The sequence below is a fragment of the Polypterus senegalus genome, chromosome 15 (genome assembly GCF_016835505.1).
Source record: "Polypterus senegalus isolate Bchr_013 chromosome 15, ASM1683550v1, whole genome shotgun sequence".
NCBI classification, from domain to species: domain Eukaryota; kingdom Metazoa; phylum Chordata; class Cladistia; order Polypteriformes; family Polypteridae; genus Polypterus; species Polypterus senegalus.
The window spans coordinates 125,967,413-125,986,968 of record NC_053168.1 but is presented as its reverse complement, the minus strand read 5'-3'; the positions used below and the strand labels follow the sequence as shown (position 1 = coordinate 125,986,968).

At 44.6% G+C, this 19,556-nt stretch overlaps 1 protein-coding gene across 1 annotated transcript in view; it reads right to left on the bottom strand.

Moving 5' to 3' along the window:
- Positions 1-18,492, bottom strand: part of pkhd1l1.1 (PKHD1 like 1, tandem duplicate 1) — a 149,528-nt gene extending 131,036 nt beyond the window's left edge. The window contains exons 1-8 of the mRNA XM_039736590.1: positions 18,429-18,492; positions 14,121-14,201; positions 12,270-12,414; positions 10,743-10,851; positions 8,245-8,302; positions 2,799-2,892; positions 1,449-1,502; positions 1,293-1,366 (exon numbers count right to left, since the gene is read on the bottom strand). Of these exons, the coding sequence (XP_039592524.1) occupies positions 1,293-1,366; positions 1,449-1,502; positions 2,799-2,892; positions 8,245-8,302; positions 10,743-10,851; positions 12,270-12,414; positions 14,121-14,201; positions 18,429-18,492 (679 nt within the window). The remainder of the gene's footprint in view (positions 1-1,292; positions 1,367-1,448; positions 1,503-2,798; positions 2,893-8,244; positions 8,303-10,742; positions 10,852-12,269; positions 12,415-14,120; positions 14,202-18,428) is intronic.
- Positions 18,493-19,556: the final 1,064 nt, after the last annotated feature.

Sequence of the window (19,556 nt, the reverse complement as noted above, 5' to 3'; positions counted from 1 at the left end):
AGTTTTAGCTGCCATTATTTTACACCTTTTTTTTGTATTCATTTTTCTTACTTTTCTATCATTAAATGGGTTTTGCCATGGTGGCACCCCAACTCTTCTCGTTGCCTAACTTTCATTATTTCCACACTGGTCATCCTTTTATTTTCTGAGTCCAGGAACAATTTGAGAGCACCTCCAAAACGATCACAATGGTGTTGTCAGGGATGCCGGGGCAACGACCCGACCGGGACGCCTTGAGGGACCGGATGTGGGTCTAAGCCCACCCTGGATCACGTGGGGGCCACCTTCCTGGTTGCTCTGGGGGCCACGGGTACAGGGTATGGAAGCTCCACCCTGTAGGGGCCCGTGGTCACCGCCAGGAGGCGCCCCAATGCCTTGGGGACTTGTTACCCCAGCACTTCTGCCACACCAGGAAGTGCTGGGGGGAAGAATTAGGACGGCGCCCGGAGAGCTGCTGGGAGGACAGCCGGCACTTCCGCCACGCTGGGGCGTGGCCAGAGGAGGAATGCCAGTAACACCTGGGGCTCATCCGGGGACTGTTTTAAAGGGGCTGTCTCCATTCATTCAGCGCTGGAGTCGGGTGGAAGCAGGACGAGGCACGAGGAGGTGTGGAGGCGGCCCGAGAAGAAGGCATTTGTGGCCAGGACTGTATATTGGGGTTTGTGCACTACATTGGACTGGGTCTGAGTAACCATTTATTTGTATATATTTGTGTAAATAAACGTGTGGTGGTTTGATGAACAACATGTCCGCCTGTCTGTGTCCGGGTTGGCTCCACAGTGTATATTTGAGAGGGTTTGGGACCCCCCAAAAATGAGCCGACTGAATATGTCGCCATCAAAGTTAGAAACGAGCCAGCTGAGTGTCTTCTGAGTCTTCTTTGTAGCAGAAGTGACAAGCAACTGCCTGCTAAAGCTACACAGATATTCACGCTAGCATCCTGGTGACGTGTTAAAAGGCTTGAGAAGCCAGAAAATGTGGTCAGGGTTATCTGAGAAGGCAGCGGCCCCTCAGTCTGAAAGGGGGACTAATAGGGGAGGCGGGTCAGAGCAAAACGCAATCGAAAGAAAAACTAAGGTGAAGTGCTATCATTGGCAGATGGGGTGGCGGTTTGATCAATTTAATTCTATCGATGTAGTACTAGGGTGTTGTATCGTGTTAGCCATTATGAATGAGAGAAAAGCCAAGCAAGATGACACCTTTTATTGGGTCTCTACATTCTATCATTGAAGAAAAAAAAAAATCACCGGCGATTTGCCTGTTTGTTACGATTTCTACAGAAGTCTCCTTACCCACATAAGTGGACGTAATTCTGCACGTCATTGTTCCCCAGTAACTGTACTGATTATCCAGGGCGAGGCCATAGCTGAAAAAAAATATGACAAATTTATAAAATCTAGAAATTCAGAATTTTGTATTTTTAGTAAAGCTTCATTTGAATGACTCACCGGGTGTCAGAATTGGGCACGAGAAGTACGCACGGCATTCCCCGGATGTAAACTCTGAAATGGGAAATTCTGTGTTAGTAGCAGAATCACAAAAGCAGAAAATTCATTGAAACAAAACGGTCATGGTCCACACTCCATTTGGGGATCTGCACTGCCCACCGTGAACCCGCGACCTCCGGATTCTGTCCACCCTCTAAATGAGCCTGCTGGTCAGCCATGCCTGCAGATCGTGCGGGTGCTACAGGCGCGTCTAACAGCTTCTATCGAGGTAGGACAGTCAACCTTCTCCTCTGTCTTCCCTGCAGCCCCAGGGTGGACTGCAATGTCACTTCTGGCGCAGCTCAAGTGGTCTCACACAATTCTCACTCTCGGAGGGATTTAGTCTCCGCCAATTTAGACCACACAGCATAGCGAACGGCCACTCGAGACTTGAGACGTCCTTAATCTCGTTTGCTTTTGCCTTTCTTTGAATCACCTTAATTTATAAGGGGTACCCTGTGGACCCCTTGATATTCTGTTTGTTCACTGACACAGGATTACACCCATCATCTCTCTGCTGCGTGTTCAACACAGCTATGTGTGACAGCTGATATACCCAATAATGCGGAGTCTAAGCACAGCAATTAAAATGGCCGTACTGTTAATGGTGATATTGTGACAACCTGGCTGGAGGCGCACGAGGCGGACAAATGGAATCAACCTCTTTATGCCAATCACTGGAGGGCAGCCTTGAAAAGGACCTTTGTGTTCTCATCAGTGCAACTCCAGCACCGCCATCCAGATGTTCAATGGCACCTGGCACTCCCAGCTCTTTTGTCCCCTTGTCCTCTCGTGCACAGCGCGCTGGCTCTGCTTTACTCTGCCCACTTGGGGTGAAAGACAACCCGCATGTCACACTGTTTCCCGGCTCAGTCAGCTTTCCGGTGGGCTTTCAGAGTTCGAGGAAACGTCTGAAGTGTTCCCACAGTGTTGTATGTGTGCCCAGCCACTCTCACCTGCTGTTCTCCAGGTATCCCCGTCCCCTCCGCACCCAGTGGCGTCACATTATGTGCACAAACACTTTGCTCTCGACACACCGGAGGACCATCAGCACCCCTCCATTTGTGGCACATCTGCGCCACGCTCTTCAATCCTGTCCTACATGACGTCCTGACTGACCAATTTAGAACACAAATCTCTTTGAAACCGCATGTTGGCACTGCAGACTCCACCATTTCTTATAACGCCTCCTCTGACTGTCACTGAAACAAAACGGCCCTCAGACACCTGCAGTCGTACTGGGGAAGCGAAGAGAGACGTCGTGCTAGAAGGCCATTTGTCTGTCACACTAGAACTGGTCACTTCACATACCTTAAAATCCTGACATTTAGGCCATTGGAGCTCAGCGCAGTGTTGCTGCCGTAGACGTCAGTGAAGATTATGCCCCTGATTGTAATGAGGGATCCTGTGGGGGAAAGTTAGGCAAAAAGGTGTCAGTAAATCCTCAGAAAACTGTTTTAATAATGTCAGTCTAAATATTGTGGTCAAAACTGAACATCTTATTACAGAAAGAACCATCCTCTAAGAGGACAACTCAGTAATCGGGCAGGAGAAAAGCTGTTCATGGTATCTTTGAATTACTCGTCGGCAAAATGCCACGGAGGGAGCAAAAGCAGCCCATTGCCGCCTGGTCAGAATGGTCAGAGAAACAAAGAATAGACGTTTGGACATTTTAGAAACTGTTCAATTTACATACAATGTCAATCAGTGCATACATTTTACTCTGATTGGCTCGTTGGTTTACACCCAAATATTTATATAAAATGAAAGTCTATTATATTACATTCTGGTTCTTCTTAGATCTTTTGAGATGAGACACCAGCCTTGAAATTTCTGTGCATATAACGACTGTCCCTTCTCGTTGTTTATAGGACTTCTGCTGATTTCTCAGTCATCCTTCAGTTCGTTTTGTACATCACAGCAGCGGTCTTTATTTACTTGACCATCTCAGTATTTTTCCTAAACCAAGTCTTATATTTCAGAGTACATTTTATTTGGTTCCCCTCATTTATTAGCCCTATATGCGTTTTCTTTCAGATGAATGCTATGTTACCCTAAAATTATTCTTCCACAATATCTAAAAGCAATATCAATCAATCCGTAGTCTCTTACTTGCTACATGAGCAATTGATGGGCGATTGATTTTATTAGACTGTACCAGGGGCCACGTGTATAAAAAATGTTCTTTGACTCCATACTGAAATTTTGCTTAGGCAAGAAAGGCAAAAACGGCACACGCACGAGAAATAAATGAATAGATAGTCTTCTTCTTTTGGCTGCTCCAGTTTGGGGTCGCCACAGCGGATCATCTCTTTCCATCTCTTCCTGTCCTTGTCATCTTTCTCTGTTACAACCAACACTGCAGGCCCTCTCTGACCACATCCATAAAGAAATAAATTGGATTTACCAAAGTGTACATACTGTACGTCAGGTTCTACAACAAGTTCCTTGATGAATCTCAAATCAACTTAAAACTATGCATTCAAGATCACCTCCCACCTGTAACCATATATGGTGTGAGGGACGGCCGGCATTTCAGTCCAGTCGGGACGCCCCTCAAATGAAGACAGCGGCCATTTTAAGACAATGCATCCCCGGGATGCTAAATGGCAGCTCCCTAGGATGGAAATGATTCCCCAGACTCCCGCAGGGCAGCATGGGACATGGAGTCCGGTTCTTCAGCCCTGTTGGGTGCCGTGGGTGCCACCAGGGGGAGCTCACCAAGAGCCACGGGGATATTACGGTGACGTTAACCTGGAAGTACTTAGGAGTCCAGAGGATGGAAATCCGCAGTACTTCCAGGACAACTGAAGAAGGCGTTTGACCCGGAGATGGAATACTTCCGGGTCAGAGACTTTAAAAGGACTGTGGGAAACCCCAGCAGATGGAGCCGGAGTTGGGTGGTTGAGGACGGAGCTGCTGGGAGTTGGAAGATTGTTGTTTTGTGATTATTATTGTGATTATTGAGAATTGTGGAGAGTGCGGTGCTTTGGGGTACTTTATTGAAAGAAATATTCATAAAATCTTCTTGGTGTTTTTATACGTGTGTCTGGGACGTCTGTCTGACGGGTTCAACGGAGCAACAGAGCCCCTAGCGTCCACAATGGCTTAGAAAGCTAATTTATCAATATTCATGACCTAATCACCATTTAAATATGGCCATGTTCCTGAGTTACTTTCAATCCATGGGCAAAGAAAGACGAGATTAAATTTGAGTGAATGTGAAGCTGAGGTATTACTGACGTTTAGCAGGGCTTAGGGAGCGACCGTACAAATGCACCACGTCAAATTAAGTCTCAAACAACAAGCATTATTTTCCTAATTTCTTTTAACATATTTACATCAGTGGAGGCCTTAATCAACATGATGATGCAATGTTAGCGCTTCTGACTCTGGGGGTCTCATTCCAGGTGCTCCCTGCATGTGGGCCTGCGTGGGATTTCAGTGGTTTACTCCCACAGTCCAAAGACAAGTTAGGTGAACTGGCGATGTTAAATCAACCCCTGACGTATACGCATGTGTGTGTGTGTGTGAGTGTGCGTGTGTGTGTGTGCGTGTGTGTGTGAGTGTGTGTGTGAGTGTGCGTGTGTGTGTGTGTGTGTGTGCTCACCCTGCGATGGGCTGCCGTACTGTCCAGATTGTTCCTGCCTGTGCCTTTTGCCAGCTACCCCCTGCTCAGGATTTGCAGGTTTAGAGGACGATGAATCAACAAATACTACAATCTGTTCTGTCCAAAGGAACTTTCATGTGCATCTCTTGAATTAAATGATATTTTCGTTGTTTCAATTAAGCTTGAGAGTGGTCATTTCAGCTTGAATTTGTTGCATTTAGTATTTTACGTTGTAACCAGAACCAAGCATCCGTAGTCAGCAAGAAATGATTGAAAGGGCAGTGCGTGTGAAATGGCATGCATACAACAATATGGTGGTTTGAGCAGATCTTCATCACGTCACATATAGTCCTGTTGCAAAATATTTAAAAAACAAAAATCTGTCTCTTTGATGAAGCAAATCAATAAAAGAGAAGTCTCCCACTTCCACCTGAATTCACCTGAATGCCACGCTATGCATACATTGTCTAACTTCTTAAAATAAAGAAGTGCTTATTTTGCCACAATTAAAAATATGTAGACAAAGAAACCTTAAAAACACGTTTTGTGTCCTTTAAATTATCGTTAATGGCACGCGTGTGTTTTTTTGTGATGACGACCGATGTCCTAGGGCCGTCTACTAGGAGTCGTGTGCTGAATTGGAGCCGACATTAGAGACCATCACTCAGAAATCACGCGATTCCTGTTCCATTACATCTTTAGAAAATGAATATCAGAATGTGACTGGCGCATCATTGAAACGAGACTTTCTGTTTACTTCATCGTCCTGCTGCTGGAGTCGCTAAAATGTCAACACCAAAACGTTTGCGTAGGGCGTACAGATGGTCGAAACGTTCAGTCATTTTAAGCCAATTTCCACACCCAAATTGTGCTTTATAAATCTCGACTTTTGTGTAAGAAATGGATTTCATGCACTTCCGAGTGTAAGTTCGTTGAATACATCAGGCCCCTGGTGCTGGTTGAGGACAGGAGTGGAGGACAAATAGCTTGTGAGTAGAGGTAGGTAGCAGGCAGTTTGCAGGACAATCCCCAAGTGTGTCCTGCCCTGAGGTGAAAATCAGCAGAAGATGAACAATAAGCCAAGAAATGAGCACAGGCAAAACTAGGAAAGCAAGCCTAAGAAACGTTTAAATCCAAAATGTGGACAAAAGTCGGGAAAAAATTGTATGTTTGTAACCAGAAACTGAAAACCAGAAAGAGTGAATCGCATAAGGAGTAATCGAACAGAGAGAGAAGCCATCTTAAATATCGTCAGTTCAATTGTGTCCCTCAATTTGGACTTTTGGGTGTCGTTACCTAGCACCCGACAAAATGGCAGTCACACTAACATAAAAGTAAATGATAATTGATTTATATCATGCCATAATGCTGATTCGTAACAAAAGCGACTGAATAATTGAAATCTTCATATTCAGAAATATGGAAAAAGGTGAAAGAATACAATGAGAATAAATCACTGGAGTCAGGAAAATTCAAAACAAATTCACAAAATCCTTGGCATCCTTGGATGAGCAGGGCAAGACTTTGAAGAGCAACATGGAGAGTCTTTGGTTGAAGAGAGGAGAGCAGTGGGGTTCAGTATGGCTGAGACTTCAGTCGGGTTGAGAGGAGGACAACCAGAAACACGTGGTGACTCCCAGAGCTGCCACTGATGAGGGGCCCATGTCGATGCTTAATTCGGATTCTTGTTCCTCAGTTTTTGAACCTGCTAGAAGACGTGGAGCTCAGACACAGCACCCTGAAGTCTGCGGGGTGGCCAGAAGTTCAGTTCAGACCACCCCTCAGGGACGCCTTTGATGACCGACTTAATAAGGCTTCTCGTGGACTGTAGAGAGACTGGGTTTTGGCACCTGCAGAATTCCATTTTGTGCTCCATTTTTATTCTGTGCATTTTTGGGTTACTTAATATAATTCATTCCCATTTCCACGGCACCATTGTTGGTTAGCGAGTATCGGTATTCTGTGTGTTTGTGCATATGCCTATTGTTTACGGGCACCACGTCCTGTCACTCGGGGTCATTCAGATCTCTCTCCGTATCTGCTTTGGCTCTTCTCCACTTTCTAAACCAAACTGGCATTCAAACCTTGGTGGCTAATAAATGTTTGAAATTGTATTTTCTATACCACGATCTTAATAGGCAGCCAACTGTTCATTTTCAAATCTGCTTATTTATTCTGTTCCGATTGTGGAAGAGAGGTGAAAAAGAGAGTGCAGGCAGGGTGGAGTGGGTGGAGAAGAGTGTCAGGAGTGATTTGTGAGTGACAGGGAAGGTCTACAGGATGGCAGCAAGACCAGCTAAGTTATATGGGCTGGAGACGGTGGCACAGGAGACAGAGCTGGAGGTGGTAGAGTTAAAGATGTTCAGATTTGCATTGGGGGTGACCAGAATGGACAGGATTAGAAAGGAGGACATTAGAGGGTCAGCTCAGGTGGGACGGTTGGTAGACAAAAGTCAGAGAGGTGAGATTGGGTTGGTTTGGACATGTGCAGAGGAGAGATGCTGGGAATAATGAGAGAAGGGTACTAAGGATAGAGCTGACAGGCAAGAGGAGGAGAGGAAGACCTAAGAGAAGGTTCATGGATGTGGTGAGAGAGGACATGCAGGTGATGGGGGAAACAGAACAAGATGGTGAGGACATGAAGAGATGGAAAAAGATGATCTGCTGTGGTGACCCCTAACGGAAACAGCCGAAAGAAGAAGAAGAAGAAGGCCTCAAGGAGCGAGCACATATCCTGGAAATATGTAGGAATCAACCCAGGACACAGCAACTTGATTTCCTAAAATAATCATAAGACTTTCATTCTTTTCATTTTAAAACGTCCTTATATTTTTGTCAAAGTACAGACTTGTTAGTTATTTTGATTAACTTCAGACTCAGAGATGATAAATGCTGCCGTATGGCGGCACATATGACAGCAAGTACTACGCTTTGGTAGGTTAGAGCACGTGCAGGACCACGAGGAGGCGGAACCTATCCTGACAGCTTCGGCACAAGAGTCACATGACGCCAGTCCATCCTCAGCCACATGTGGTAATTGAAAGGCCTCTGTGAAGCCATGACATTACAGAAGAAATTCTTTTTAACTTATTTCTGTGTAAAATACTCAGAATACTGTAATAACATTGAATGTGTAAAATGACCAACCTGGCAATCCAGTCTGAGGTGTGATCTGGCTGATTGTTGGTGTTCTGTAACTTCGTGGCTGAAATAAAGCAACAGATCTCATTATTCATCTTCATTTGGTGCTTCACCAAGTGCCTGATTATCAAAATCTCTGTGAATAACGAAATAGCCGAGTCAGGTACACTCTCACGCAACACAGTTGAGACAGCATATACAGGGCAGCATGTGCTACTGCAAGCAGATCCAAGTGTAGTATACAAACGTAAAGAAAACAAATTGTGTGCTTTATCACAGAATCACACCACAGTCCCTTCCAGGTTGTATATTTTCCACTGTAGCAACTGCCAGTGGTCAGGAGGTATGGATTACGAAGGCCAGCAGAAGCCAATAGGAGGACTGCTATCCTCAGGAACACCGGGACTGTAACCGCGGCAGGAGGAGCACTTCCTGGAGACGTCTGCTCAACTCTCTGTCCCCTGCTTTCTTCACAACACCACCACTACACTCCACCCATACTACAAAGAATCCTGCTGACTATGCCAAATGTAAAAACTTTACAAATGTACTGTTCAACGGAGCATGTAAGAATGTCAACAAAACTGCTTAAAACCTTACATAGAAAACCACAGAAGTAAACCTACAGTCAGACATCATGACACCCGCTCTGTCCTAACACAGGGTCACGGGGGACTGCTGGAGCCAATCCCAGCCAGCACAGGGCACCAGCCCACCGCAGAGTAAACCTACAACTTTGTTAAAATGTAAGAAAGGAACTGTGTTGTTGTGATGTAAGATTTTGCATATAACTTGATAAACGTTTTGTATGTCTTTATTTGTAATTTAGGCGAAGCAATGTCATTTAGTGTTACTTTGGTGAGAGGCATTCGTGTTTATCTCCCCCCGTTTACAACTTTTCTTTGTAGTTTTACGACAGGATTTGGGGGGTTGTGTCTTAAACCAGTTTGGCGAGTGTTTCTCTGCTAAAGTCTTTCTCTCATCCCCCACACAAAGCCAGGTTAGCTTAACATATGGTCTCTTTTGCAGGTGTTAAGATGTTCTATTTCCCCCCATTGGTCTGAGATATGGCTGTCTGGATTGGCTGTAGGGGTTGGACAGAAAACCTATAAGTTTGTTTGCTCAACCACATTCTCTCTCTCTAACCAACATATGATGAAGAAGCATCTCTCTTGCTAACCTGTGATGATGTAGAAGTATCTTTCTCTTACTAACAACTGAATAAGATCATCACACCATGACCTGAAGACAACACAATGAAGAGCACAGCTTCAGCCATTTTGAACAGACGTGTGGCTAAAAGCTGAGCACCAATGATGCCTTAACTAGAGACATTAAGTAACTTCAAGTCTGTGTGCCACCTGAGCTACACATCATCATTTTATCAGGTTGTATGGCTGCAAATATTCAAATGTACTTTGCATTTTGTTATTATTAGTAATGAATATTATCAGTAATACATTATTTTATGTGTAACGTAACTCCTGCTTGTCTTTTTACTACATCTAATTGCCTGAGGTTATAGATATAGAAGGGAAGGTGGGGATAAGTTATATAAAGTGGTAAGTCTGTGAGATTAGGCATTCTAAGGCTACATATTAATAATACAATAGGGGAAAGTAGAGCAAAATATATTACTCTACCGAGATAAAACATGTGTAGAAACATTTAGAATGTTACATCACGTAAATGAAGCATAAATAACACACTACATAGAAACTTAGTTAAAAAACAACGCCAATAAAGTAATATACAAGTTTGTGTGTTGTCTGTCCTCAGCTATGGTCATGAGCTGTGAGTAACGACTCCAAGAATGAGACTGCAAGTACAAATGGCAGGGCCTCTGGGCTTACACTCAGCTCATCGGTTTGCCAATGCTGCTCTTACAGACTGAGAGGTGCCAGTTTAGCTGGTCATGGGCATGTCATGGCGATATCCCACCTACCACTAGCACGTCACACCAAGTGGGGACCCCGTGGCAGACACAGGGCACACTGGAGGACTTGAATGTCTTGGCTGGCTTGGGGACAGAGCTGGAATCTGTGGCTGGGGGCAGAGAAGTCTGAGTTGACCTGCTTGGCCCGCTGCTGCTGCTGCTGCCACAACCCTCACCAGGGAAAGCAGTTTTAGAAAATGAGATGAGACAACTTTGTGCAAAAATGTAATAAAGAATCACATAAAAACTGAAGCAGTTAACTATTGTAAATTTTAGGGTAAAAGCATAAAGCAAACTGCATGTAAAAAGTTAGACGAGTAAATTACTGTAAAACCGAGTGTGCAGTTCTTAAAACACATGCATAGAAACTCACTTTATGTAAAAGCTCCACCTAAAAAATGAACTGCGTAAAATGTATGTTAAAAATATACAAGCAAATTACTCTAAAACGGAGTGTAAAAATATAAAAAAGAATGAACTGCACAAACGTATACATAAATACTGCACCTAAAAATGAAACCTCAGGTACAAACTGTTCCAGTAAAGTATGGGCTGCCTTAAAACTTACATAAAAACTGCAGTAGTACGAGTTGTAGTTGCCATTGCACATGTTGCTCTGAGGGATCATCGCCCCGTCCACACTGACTTGGACCACATAGTTGTCCTCAGGCATTGGTCTATGTAGAAAACACAGAAAAAAAACAACAATATGCTGAAATACAATTTTGAATTACTAAAAACACATGGGGCGGCACGGTGTGCTGCCTCACAGTAAGGAGTCCCAGGTTCGCTTCCCATGTCCTTCCTGCGTGGAGTTTGCATGTTCTCTCCGTGTCTTCATGGGCTTCCTCCAGGTACAGTCCAAAGACATGCAGGTTAGGTGCATTGGCGATTCTAAATTGTCCCTAGTGTGTGCTTGGTGTATATGTGTGTGTGTGTGTGTGCGTGTGCCCTGCCCGAGGTTTGTTTCCTGCCTTGTGCCCTGTGCTGGCTGGGATTGGCTCCAGCAGACCCCCGTGACCCTGTAGTTAGGATATAGAGGGTTGGATAACGGATGGATGGATGGATAAAAACATATGCCAGCCATTTGTATTCTAAGGGTTGTAACCTGACTGTTTCATGAGGTTACAACAACTTTTTTTTAAACACAAGGCACAACATTTTAATGAGAAAGTGTAAAGCAGGGTGAGAGACTGGGAGCAAAGCCTGGACACGACATTAGTCCATCGCAGGGCAGCATAACATCCATAGTGCAAATTCTGCTGACTACGCCAATTGTAAATACATCTGAAAAAACAGTAAAAAAAAAAAAACTGCATAAAATGTATTTAAAAATGTATTCAATAAACTACCAGAAATGGGAGAGGGCAAGAATGTTAAAAAACAAAATGCTTAGTGCAAATCCTGCCAACTACGCCAAGTGTAAAAACTTCACGTACACAAACTGTATTAAGCATATGTAAAAACCTCATTAAATGGCGGTGTTAAAATGTTTAAACAGTAAGCAACCTAAAAATGTACATAGAAAATGACACTTAAAATGAACTGTGTCGAAACATATGTAAAATGCTAAAACTGACCAGTTTGTTAAAAATCAAGTGAAAGACAGGAACAAGTCCAGGAGGGGATGCCCAGTGCCAAAGCACTCATCCATTCATTCATTTATCAAATTCAAGATTTTTGGGAGCCAAAGCATCTCCCAGTAGCACTGGGCATCCCATCCTGGACTTGTTTCTGTCTTTCAGAACAGGCTCAGGTTTCCTCTTGCCAGTCTGTCAGAGGGCAGAATATTATACACTTCCAAACTTGCTCATAATAGCACAATATAAAAATGCCAGCCAACCTAACAGGAATATACTTAATAATAATAAACTGACAGAAAGAGGACTTGAGAAGGAAACATAGACATCCAAACTGCAGCCAAGTGGCTTAGCTGGGAATCCACCTGCGGACACAAAGTTTGCTAAAGGAGCTCTAAACAGATTGCACTGCCTGAACCAAAGGTGTGTTTCAAAAGAATTTTTTTGGCTTTAATAAAATGGCCTAAACTCTTAGAAAGCTGACGTGATTACTATTCCTTTTCCTAGCAGCATACCTGGTGTGGCAGGTGATTACTGATGCACGAGATGAGTCTTTATTCACGTCACAGGGGATTGACCTCGTATTTGAGACCATCATCACGCTATTGCCGAGTTGACTTTCACCCGGTCCGTAGTTAAACTGATTTGCCTGGGAAAATCCTGAAAAAAAGATGCCAAGAATGAGCTTTTGTTAATGAGGGTGAGAATGTGGGCTGGTGGGCCCTCAAGAGCTGCACTTTTCATTGTCCTTCCCTCCATTGCCAGCAGGGACTTAGAACTTTGTTCATATTTAATAATCCGTGGCCAAAACTCTGAGAAGGAGTGAGTTAGGCAACCGTTTTAAAGGATACAAAAAAGTGCAAGACAGCTAGAGGTGCCAATAACATAGATTGGGGGTCCTGCTAAAATGAATACAGCAAATTCAAGGTGCAGTACCCATCAGATGATGCTACGAAATTACAAGAAGACAATCCTGATGGGAAAGGGGAAATCACAAGAGGAATGATCCCGACATACTGGAGTCAGTGTCTGGCCACAATTACATGCAGGGTTTTCAAAAGCTACAGTACGACAAAGCACTATTTCACCGATCCGCACTGCTTCATGAGACCCAATGTTTCCAAATGTATGCAAAAAGATTCATGTTAGGTGGTCAAAAACAAGTGGAATGCCTAAATACATTTTGTTTAAAGTGTTTTTATATTGTAATGGCACTAACGCCTTAATCAGCCAGGAATGAAATCAGCACTGAGTTAGCAGCAGAATAAGCTGGCATTCCATATTCAAGTGAGCCTATGAAATGGGCGAGCCCACCACAGTCACACAATTACCACTCTAGTGGGGCGTAAGTGAGCCGTCCTTTAAAGGAGAGTGAGAAATGAGCAAAAAAAAATAAACAAACAATGGGCTGACGCTGACAAACATCCCATAGAGAGAGACCCAATGGTGTCAGCGGTGGGATAAGTAGAAGACAGACGGTCTGATTCAGCAAAGTGGCAAACACCATGGCCACCCAAAAGCAGACTTTTTGCTGGGATCTTTTAATTTGTTGATGGGATCGTCTAGAAGTGGAGATCTGGGGTCACAGAAAGCAGTGTTATGAGGCAGAGTCTCTGGGAATTGATGTGAGCGAAGGAAATAATAAGTGGGAGGCAAAAATGGATGTTGAGGCTAAGCAAAGACAAAATCAGAAAATCACAAAAGCAGCTGAGTGGACAAAACTCGGGCGTCAAAGCAAAAAATCAAAGTGAGAGCAAAAGGCCTACTTGTAATGAAGCCAGTGGTCACTAAAGGTTCTTATTTGTTGTTTATCCAAGTTAGCGATAACTCAGACTTACAGTAGACAGCATAAATATGACAGTGGCCACAATCTAAGGGTCACCAATGAACTGGAGAAAAGCAGGCATGGACATAATAAGCTGTCAGTGAGTTGAACCCCAATCCCCGCACCCCATATGTGTTCACCAATAGATGCCAGCCTGTTGACTGCCTCGTGGGTATGAGTATGGGTCCAGTTTCCTGCCAGGGGGTTTAGGAAAGGAGCATGGCACATTCATTAACATGGATTCTGCTTCTCCTAGAATGAATGAGAAGCTCCCAGAAGAGGAGTGACGTCACTTCTAGAGGAAGTCTATTCTATTCCTCAGTCCCTCCACCCCACTGTCACTCCATCCCTGCAGCACCAGAAGTCCCCGTTTGCTGTTGGACCTGAGCTCTGAATCTCGAACATTAAATCGTGAGCCTCTCTTTTTCCACTTTTTACCGTCTCTCAACACAGGCCACTAAATGGGGTGTCCCACCGGAGGCCCAACTCTTGTTCTGTCGTACTTGAATGTGCAACACCTGGGGTCGTTGGTTTTACATACCACTGCCAAGAATGGTGACTATCGTTGCTCCATTTAAACTTCCATCATTTGGTTGAATTTGAGTGACATACTGTGCATAACCTACAATAAAACAAAGACAGAAAATGAGAAGAGTTCATGATGTGGTTGATTTAGGAGACGCATCAGTTAGCAACAAATGAATAGTAATTACATCATCATCATCATCATCATAATAATAATAATAATAAGTACGGCTTAGTGCCATTGATGCAGTCGTCTTGTTTTCCCACACCTTTGGCAATGTTTCATCTACAATATTTGAGTGACTGGGCGCCCCGCCTGTCACGCCAGCCGGGCAGATTGTTCATTCGTTATACAGAATTCAGAAAATACCCAAATAAATAGCAGGGATAATAAAGTATTGGGTTGCACCTCCTGAAAAGAATATGGGTGGAGACGACACACACAGATATGTATTGTGACTACAAAACCCCATGAGTGAGGCGCGTAACAGCTTTGTCTCGACTTCTCCTTTACAGCTTTTTGAATTGAGCGTCTGGCTGAATGACTTCGTCTTTTTCAACCCTAACCTGTAATTATGTGTAGAATTTGTGTTTCCAACACAGGATACCTTTAGGGTAAACAGGCACTGTAAAGTAAATTCATTCAGGTATGCAGATACTCAGCGTCAATAGCATTTGGTGCCAACCCTGGACAGGATGCCAGTTTCAATATGTACCCATCAGTATGCTGAACCCACTCAATTCAATTAGAAGGCCATTTCGAGACCACAGTCTACCCCAGCATCGCAAGGCACACGGCTGGGACCAATCCAGGGTGGGACGCCTGTCTGTCACAGGGCACTGTCACCCAAACACGTACACACACCAAAGCCTGGCCAGGTTTGTGTCACCTAAGCAGCATGTCTGTCACAAGTGAGGGGCTGACTGGTGACTGTTCTGGAAGAAGTAGGCGTAAGGCAGGGTGCCGAGTGTTAACACCGTTCACTCATTTTAGGAAGCTGAACCACATCGTTCAGGGTGACAGGAGAGAGTTGGAGCCTATTCAGGTGCCAGCCTGCCACAGGGCACAATCACATTACATACCCGCGCTCTCACGCCAACATTGGGTAAACACTGGGTCGTCAGTCAACATCGCCCTCATGTCTTTGAGATGTGGAAGCCTTTCTGATAGGATCAGGTGCTAAAACTTGTCTCTCCATCTGTCCATCCATCCTTTTTCTAGTGCATTTAATCCAGGATGGTGGGTAGATGGAGCCTCTCCTAGTTGCGTCAGCTGCAAGGAAATCCATTGTAGAGCATCCTCGCACACACACACACACACACAGACTGGCCGCTTTAGAGTCACCCTTCAAGTTAACATGCACATTTTTAACATGCGAGAGGAGACCTGAGCCTGTTCTGAAAGACAGGAACAAGTCCAGGAGGGGATGCCCAGTGCCAAAGCACTCATCAGTTCATTCATTTATCAAATTCAAGATTTTTGGGAGCCAAAGCATCTCCCAGTAGCACTGGGCATCCCATCCTGGACTTGTTTCTGTCTTTCAGAACAGGCTCAGGTTTCCTCTTGCCAGTCTGTCAGAGGGCAGAATATTATACACTTCCAAACTTGCTCACAATATAAAGATGCCAGCCAACCTAACAGGAATATACTTAATAATAATAATTCTTTACATATACTGTATTTGGCACTTTTCCCACTGCTCAAAGTGCTTCAGTGAGTGTGGAGCCACTTCAACCATCACCCACCTGGATGATGTGACGGCAGCCATTTTTGCGCCAGTATGCTCACCACACATCAGCTGTTACAAGGTCAAGTGGTGAGAAAGACAGCCTATTAGAGCCCAGGGATGGGCAATTTATTCAGGGCATCGAGATACACCCTACTCTTTACAAAGGATGCCCAGGGATCTTTAATGACCACAGAGTGTCGGGACCTCGGTTTTACATATCATCTGGAGGGTTGCCATTTTTACAGCACAATGTACTCATCACTGCACTGAGGCACTGGGAGCCACACACAGACCACAGGGTAAGCGCCCCCTGCTGGCCTCACCAACACCTCTTCCAGCAGCAATCCAAGCTTTTTCTAGGTGGTCTCCCATCCACTGTAAATAACGGCCAGGCCTGAACAGGCTTAGCTGTAGGTGGATGACTACTTGTGAAGTGCTAGCTTTGTGGTGTAGGAGGAAATTGGGGCCTTTTTCTGGCAGAACTGGGCACGGGACAAGAGCTGGCACTGGAAAAGACTTTGTTCTGTTAGCTCACTCCAGCCATTCATCCTTTCACAGTTCATTGAATCCAATTATAGGATCATGGGGAGCTGCAGCCTGTCCCAGCAGCAAAAGGCAGAAGGCAGTGCCATCCCACACATAGACTGTGTAGAAAGATAAATATGAAAGGTGCTATATAATAGATAGATAGATAGATAGATAGATAGATAGATAGATAGATAGATAGATAGATAGATAGATAGATAGATAGATAGATAGATAGATAGATAGATAGATAGATAGATAGATAGATAGATAGATAGTGTCAGGGTTGCCAGGGGCAACGACCTGGCTGGGACGCTGTGAGGGACCGGATGTGGGTCTGCGCCCACCGTGGATCACGTGGGGGCTGCCTTCCTGGTTGCTTTGGGGGCCACGGGTTAAGGGCATGGAAGCCCCACCCTGCAGGGGACCTGTTCTCTCAGCACTTCCACCACACCAGGAAGTGCTGGGGGGAAGATTAGGAAGGACACCCGGAGAGCTGCCGGGAGAACAGCCAGCACTTCCACCACGCTGGGGCTTGGTCAATGAGGGAATGCCGGGAGCCACCTGGAGCTCATCCGGGAGAGAATAAAAGGGGCCGTCTCCCTTCATTCGAGGCTGGAGTCGGATGGAAGCAGGAGGAGGCAGAAGAGAGAGTGGAGGCGGCCCGAGAAGAAGGCATTGTGTGGCCAGGACTGTGTGTGTTGGGGTTTGTGCACTATCTGGACTGGGTCTGAGTGATCATTTATTGTAAATATTGTAAATAAAATACGTGTGGTGGTGAAAAACAACATGTCCGCCTGTCTGTGTCCGGGTCGGCTCCACAATAGATAGATAGATTGGTATAGTAGGCAGGATTAGATAGATAGATAGATAGATAGATAGATAGATAGATAGATAGATAGATAGATAGATAGATAGATAGATAGATAGATAGATAGATAGATAGATAGATAGATAGATAGATAGATAGATAGATAGATAGATAGATAGATAGATAGATAGATAGATAAAACAAACTCAGATTATACTTCAAATTAGTGCTGGCTACTTGACCAGGGTGCCCACTAACACCAATGTTTTTTGCATTAGCCATTGAGCCACTGGCTATTCAAGAAGAAACCAGGGAAAAATGTCAGAGAAAGTCTTGAACAGAAAATAACACTCTGTGTAGATGATGTGGTGCTTTATATATTAGACCCACAATTATCTTGACCATTGGTCTTAAATGTGTTATGAGAATGAAATAAGATCTCTGCATTCCAAGAAATAATCTGAATAAAAGTGTGTGTTTTGTCAGCATGCGAGAAACAAACATGGAGTTTCCTGGTGGAATCAGGCAAAGAGACAGTAACAAACTCTGAACGGGTTTCCAGTCCATGTGATAAACTCCTTCATCCAACATCCTCATTTAATCCAGTTATAGGATGATGGGTAGCTGGAGCCACTCCTAGTAACATCAGGAGCACAGTGGTACACACAGCCATACTGAGTCAGTTCAGAGCTGCCAGCTAATATATAATAAGTACATTTTTTCACTTGTGGATGAAAACGGAGGAATTTTCCACAAGAACCTGGCACAAGGAAGGAACTCACCCTGAACGTGATGCTCGGTTCTTTGTGAATTTGTCAAATCCATCTGCTTGTCCATCTATGTAGTCATTTTGCGAACCTACAACACCCTGGTCATTTTTGGGGGAAGCTGGCATTTGCCCCCACTACTGAGTGTTTAGAAGGTCCAGCCCTCAGTGGGATGCCAAGCCTGCTGCTTTAGTGCTGATGAGTCTTTCTAAATTGTTCTTAATAAGATTCGATTATTCAGGCCCTTTCTGTAAATGTTAGCCCATACAGCTACTCAATAAAGCAAGAATTAGTGTAAAAGTCACTTTATGCTTCGAGAAGCTGACCACAGCCATTTGCACTGCAGTATTTTCCCTGTATGCTGAATTTCTGTGACGAGTCCACGTCCAACTCCTAAAGCCATCACCTCCCTCGCCCAGCCCCTCTAAATGCCTGACATTTGGGCAGATGCTCCCTGGCTTGAAATGCCGGACCCCGAGAGAGACACCAACCTGTGAAGGTGAAGTAGGTGAGCCACAGCAAGGCCGGTAGCCAGCGGCCGGGCCCCATGGTCATCGCTCAGGCCCAGTCCGGTGTGTCGAGAGGTTCTGCAGACCCTGGGTGTGGTCCTCCTGTCACTGAAAGACAAGTGCTGTCAACTTGAAGGACTCTGCTGCTGGTGATCTTGTCTTATCCAGTCCCCAAGTGTTCTCCACCCCCAGCTCAGCCCTTGGAAACGGTGAGTAAACACAATGCATTGGCAGAGAACAATACAAGAAGAATTGTGTTCACACGAGACATCAGAGAAGGGGAGTGGGTGGGTGTGGTGTAGACGGGTGCAGGAGACCGACAGCCCAGGTGTGACTGGAAGGTGCCAACCCCAAATGCCCAGGTGCATTGCTAGTCACTTCTCATCTGGTCCATGCCATTTAGAGACTGGCACTCTCCAGTAACTTGCCTTATTGTGTCATTTCTAAATAGATGAAGAGCGACAGTTCAGATTTAGGAAAAGTGCTGTCATCCGGTGCTAAACGTGTCACCTCAAAAGTGAAGAGGCGTCCTCAAGAGAAATGAGAGATTTTAGGTTTATATGATGTATAAGAACGACCAACCACAAGCGACGTAAAAATCAGAGAATCGCGAATGTGGGTGAAGAGCAATGATGGCTAACAAGAACTATGAACAACAACACGGTGGAGTGAGAAGGTCTTCAGAGCCCTTTAGTTTCTACATTTTATCGTGTTAGAGATTTCATTAAGAATTAATTAATTAATTAATTAATTAGACATGTTTGCTCATCAATCTACACTCAGTGGCCCATAATGACAAAGTGATAACATGTTTTCAGAAAGGTGTACTAATTTATTTAAAAATCCAAAACTGAACTTTGTCCTTCCTAGAAGTTTTCAGACCCTTTAGTGTGACACTCCAAGTTGTGCTCCAGTGTCTCCCATTTGCTTTAATTTCCTTTGAGATGTCTCTAGAACTTCATTGGAGTCCACCTGTGACCAACCTGAATGGACTGGACCTCATTTAGAAAGGCACCCGTGGACCTGCGTATAGGACATCCCACCATGCATACCGCACATCAGCATAAATATCAAGCCATGGAGTCCAGAGAACTCTCTGTGATCAAACTG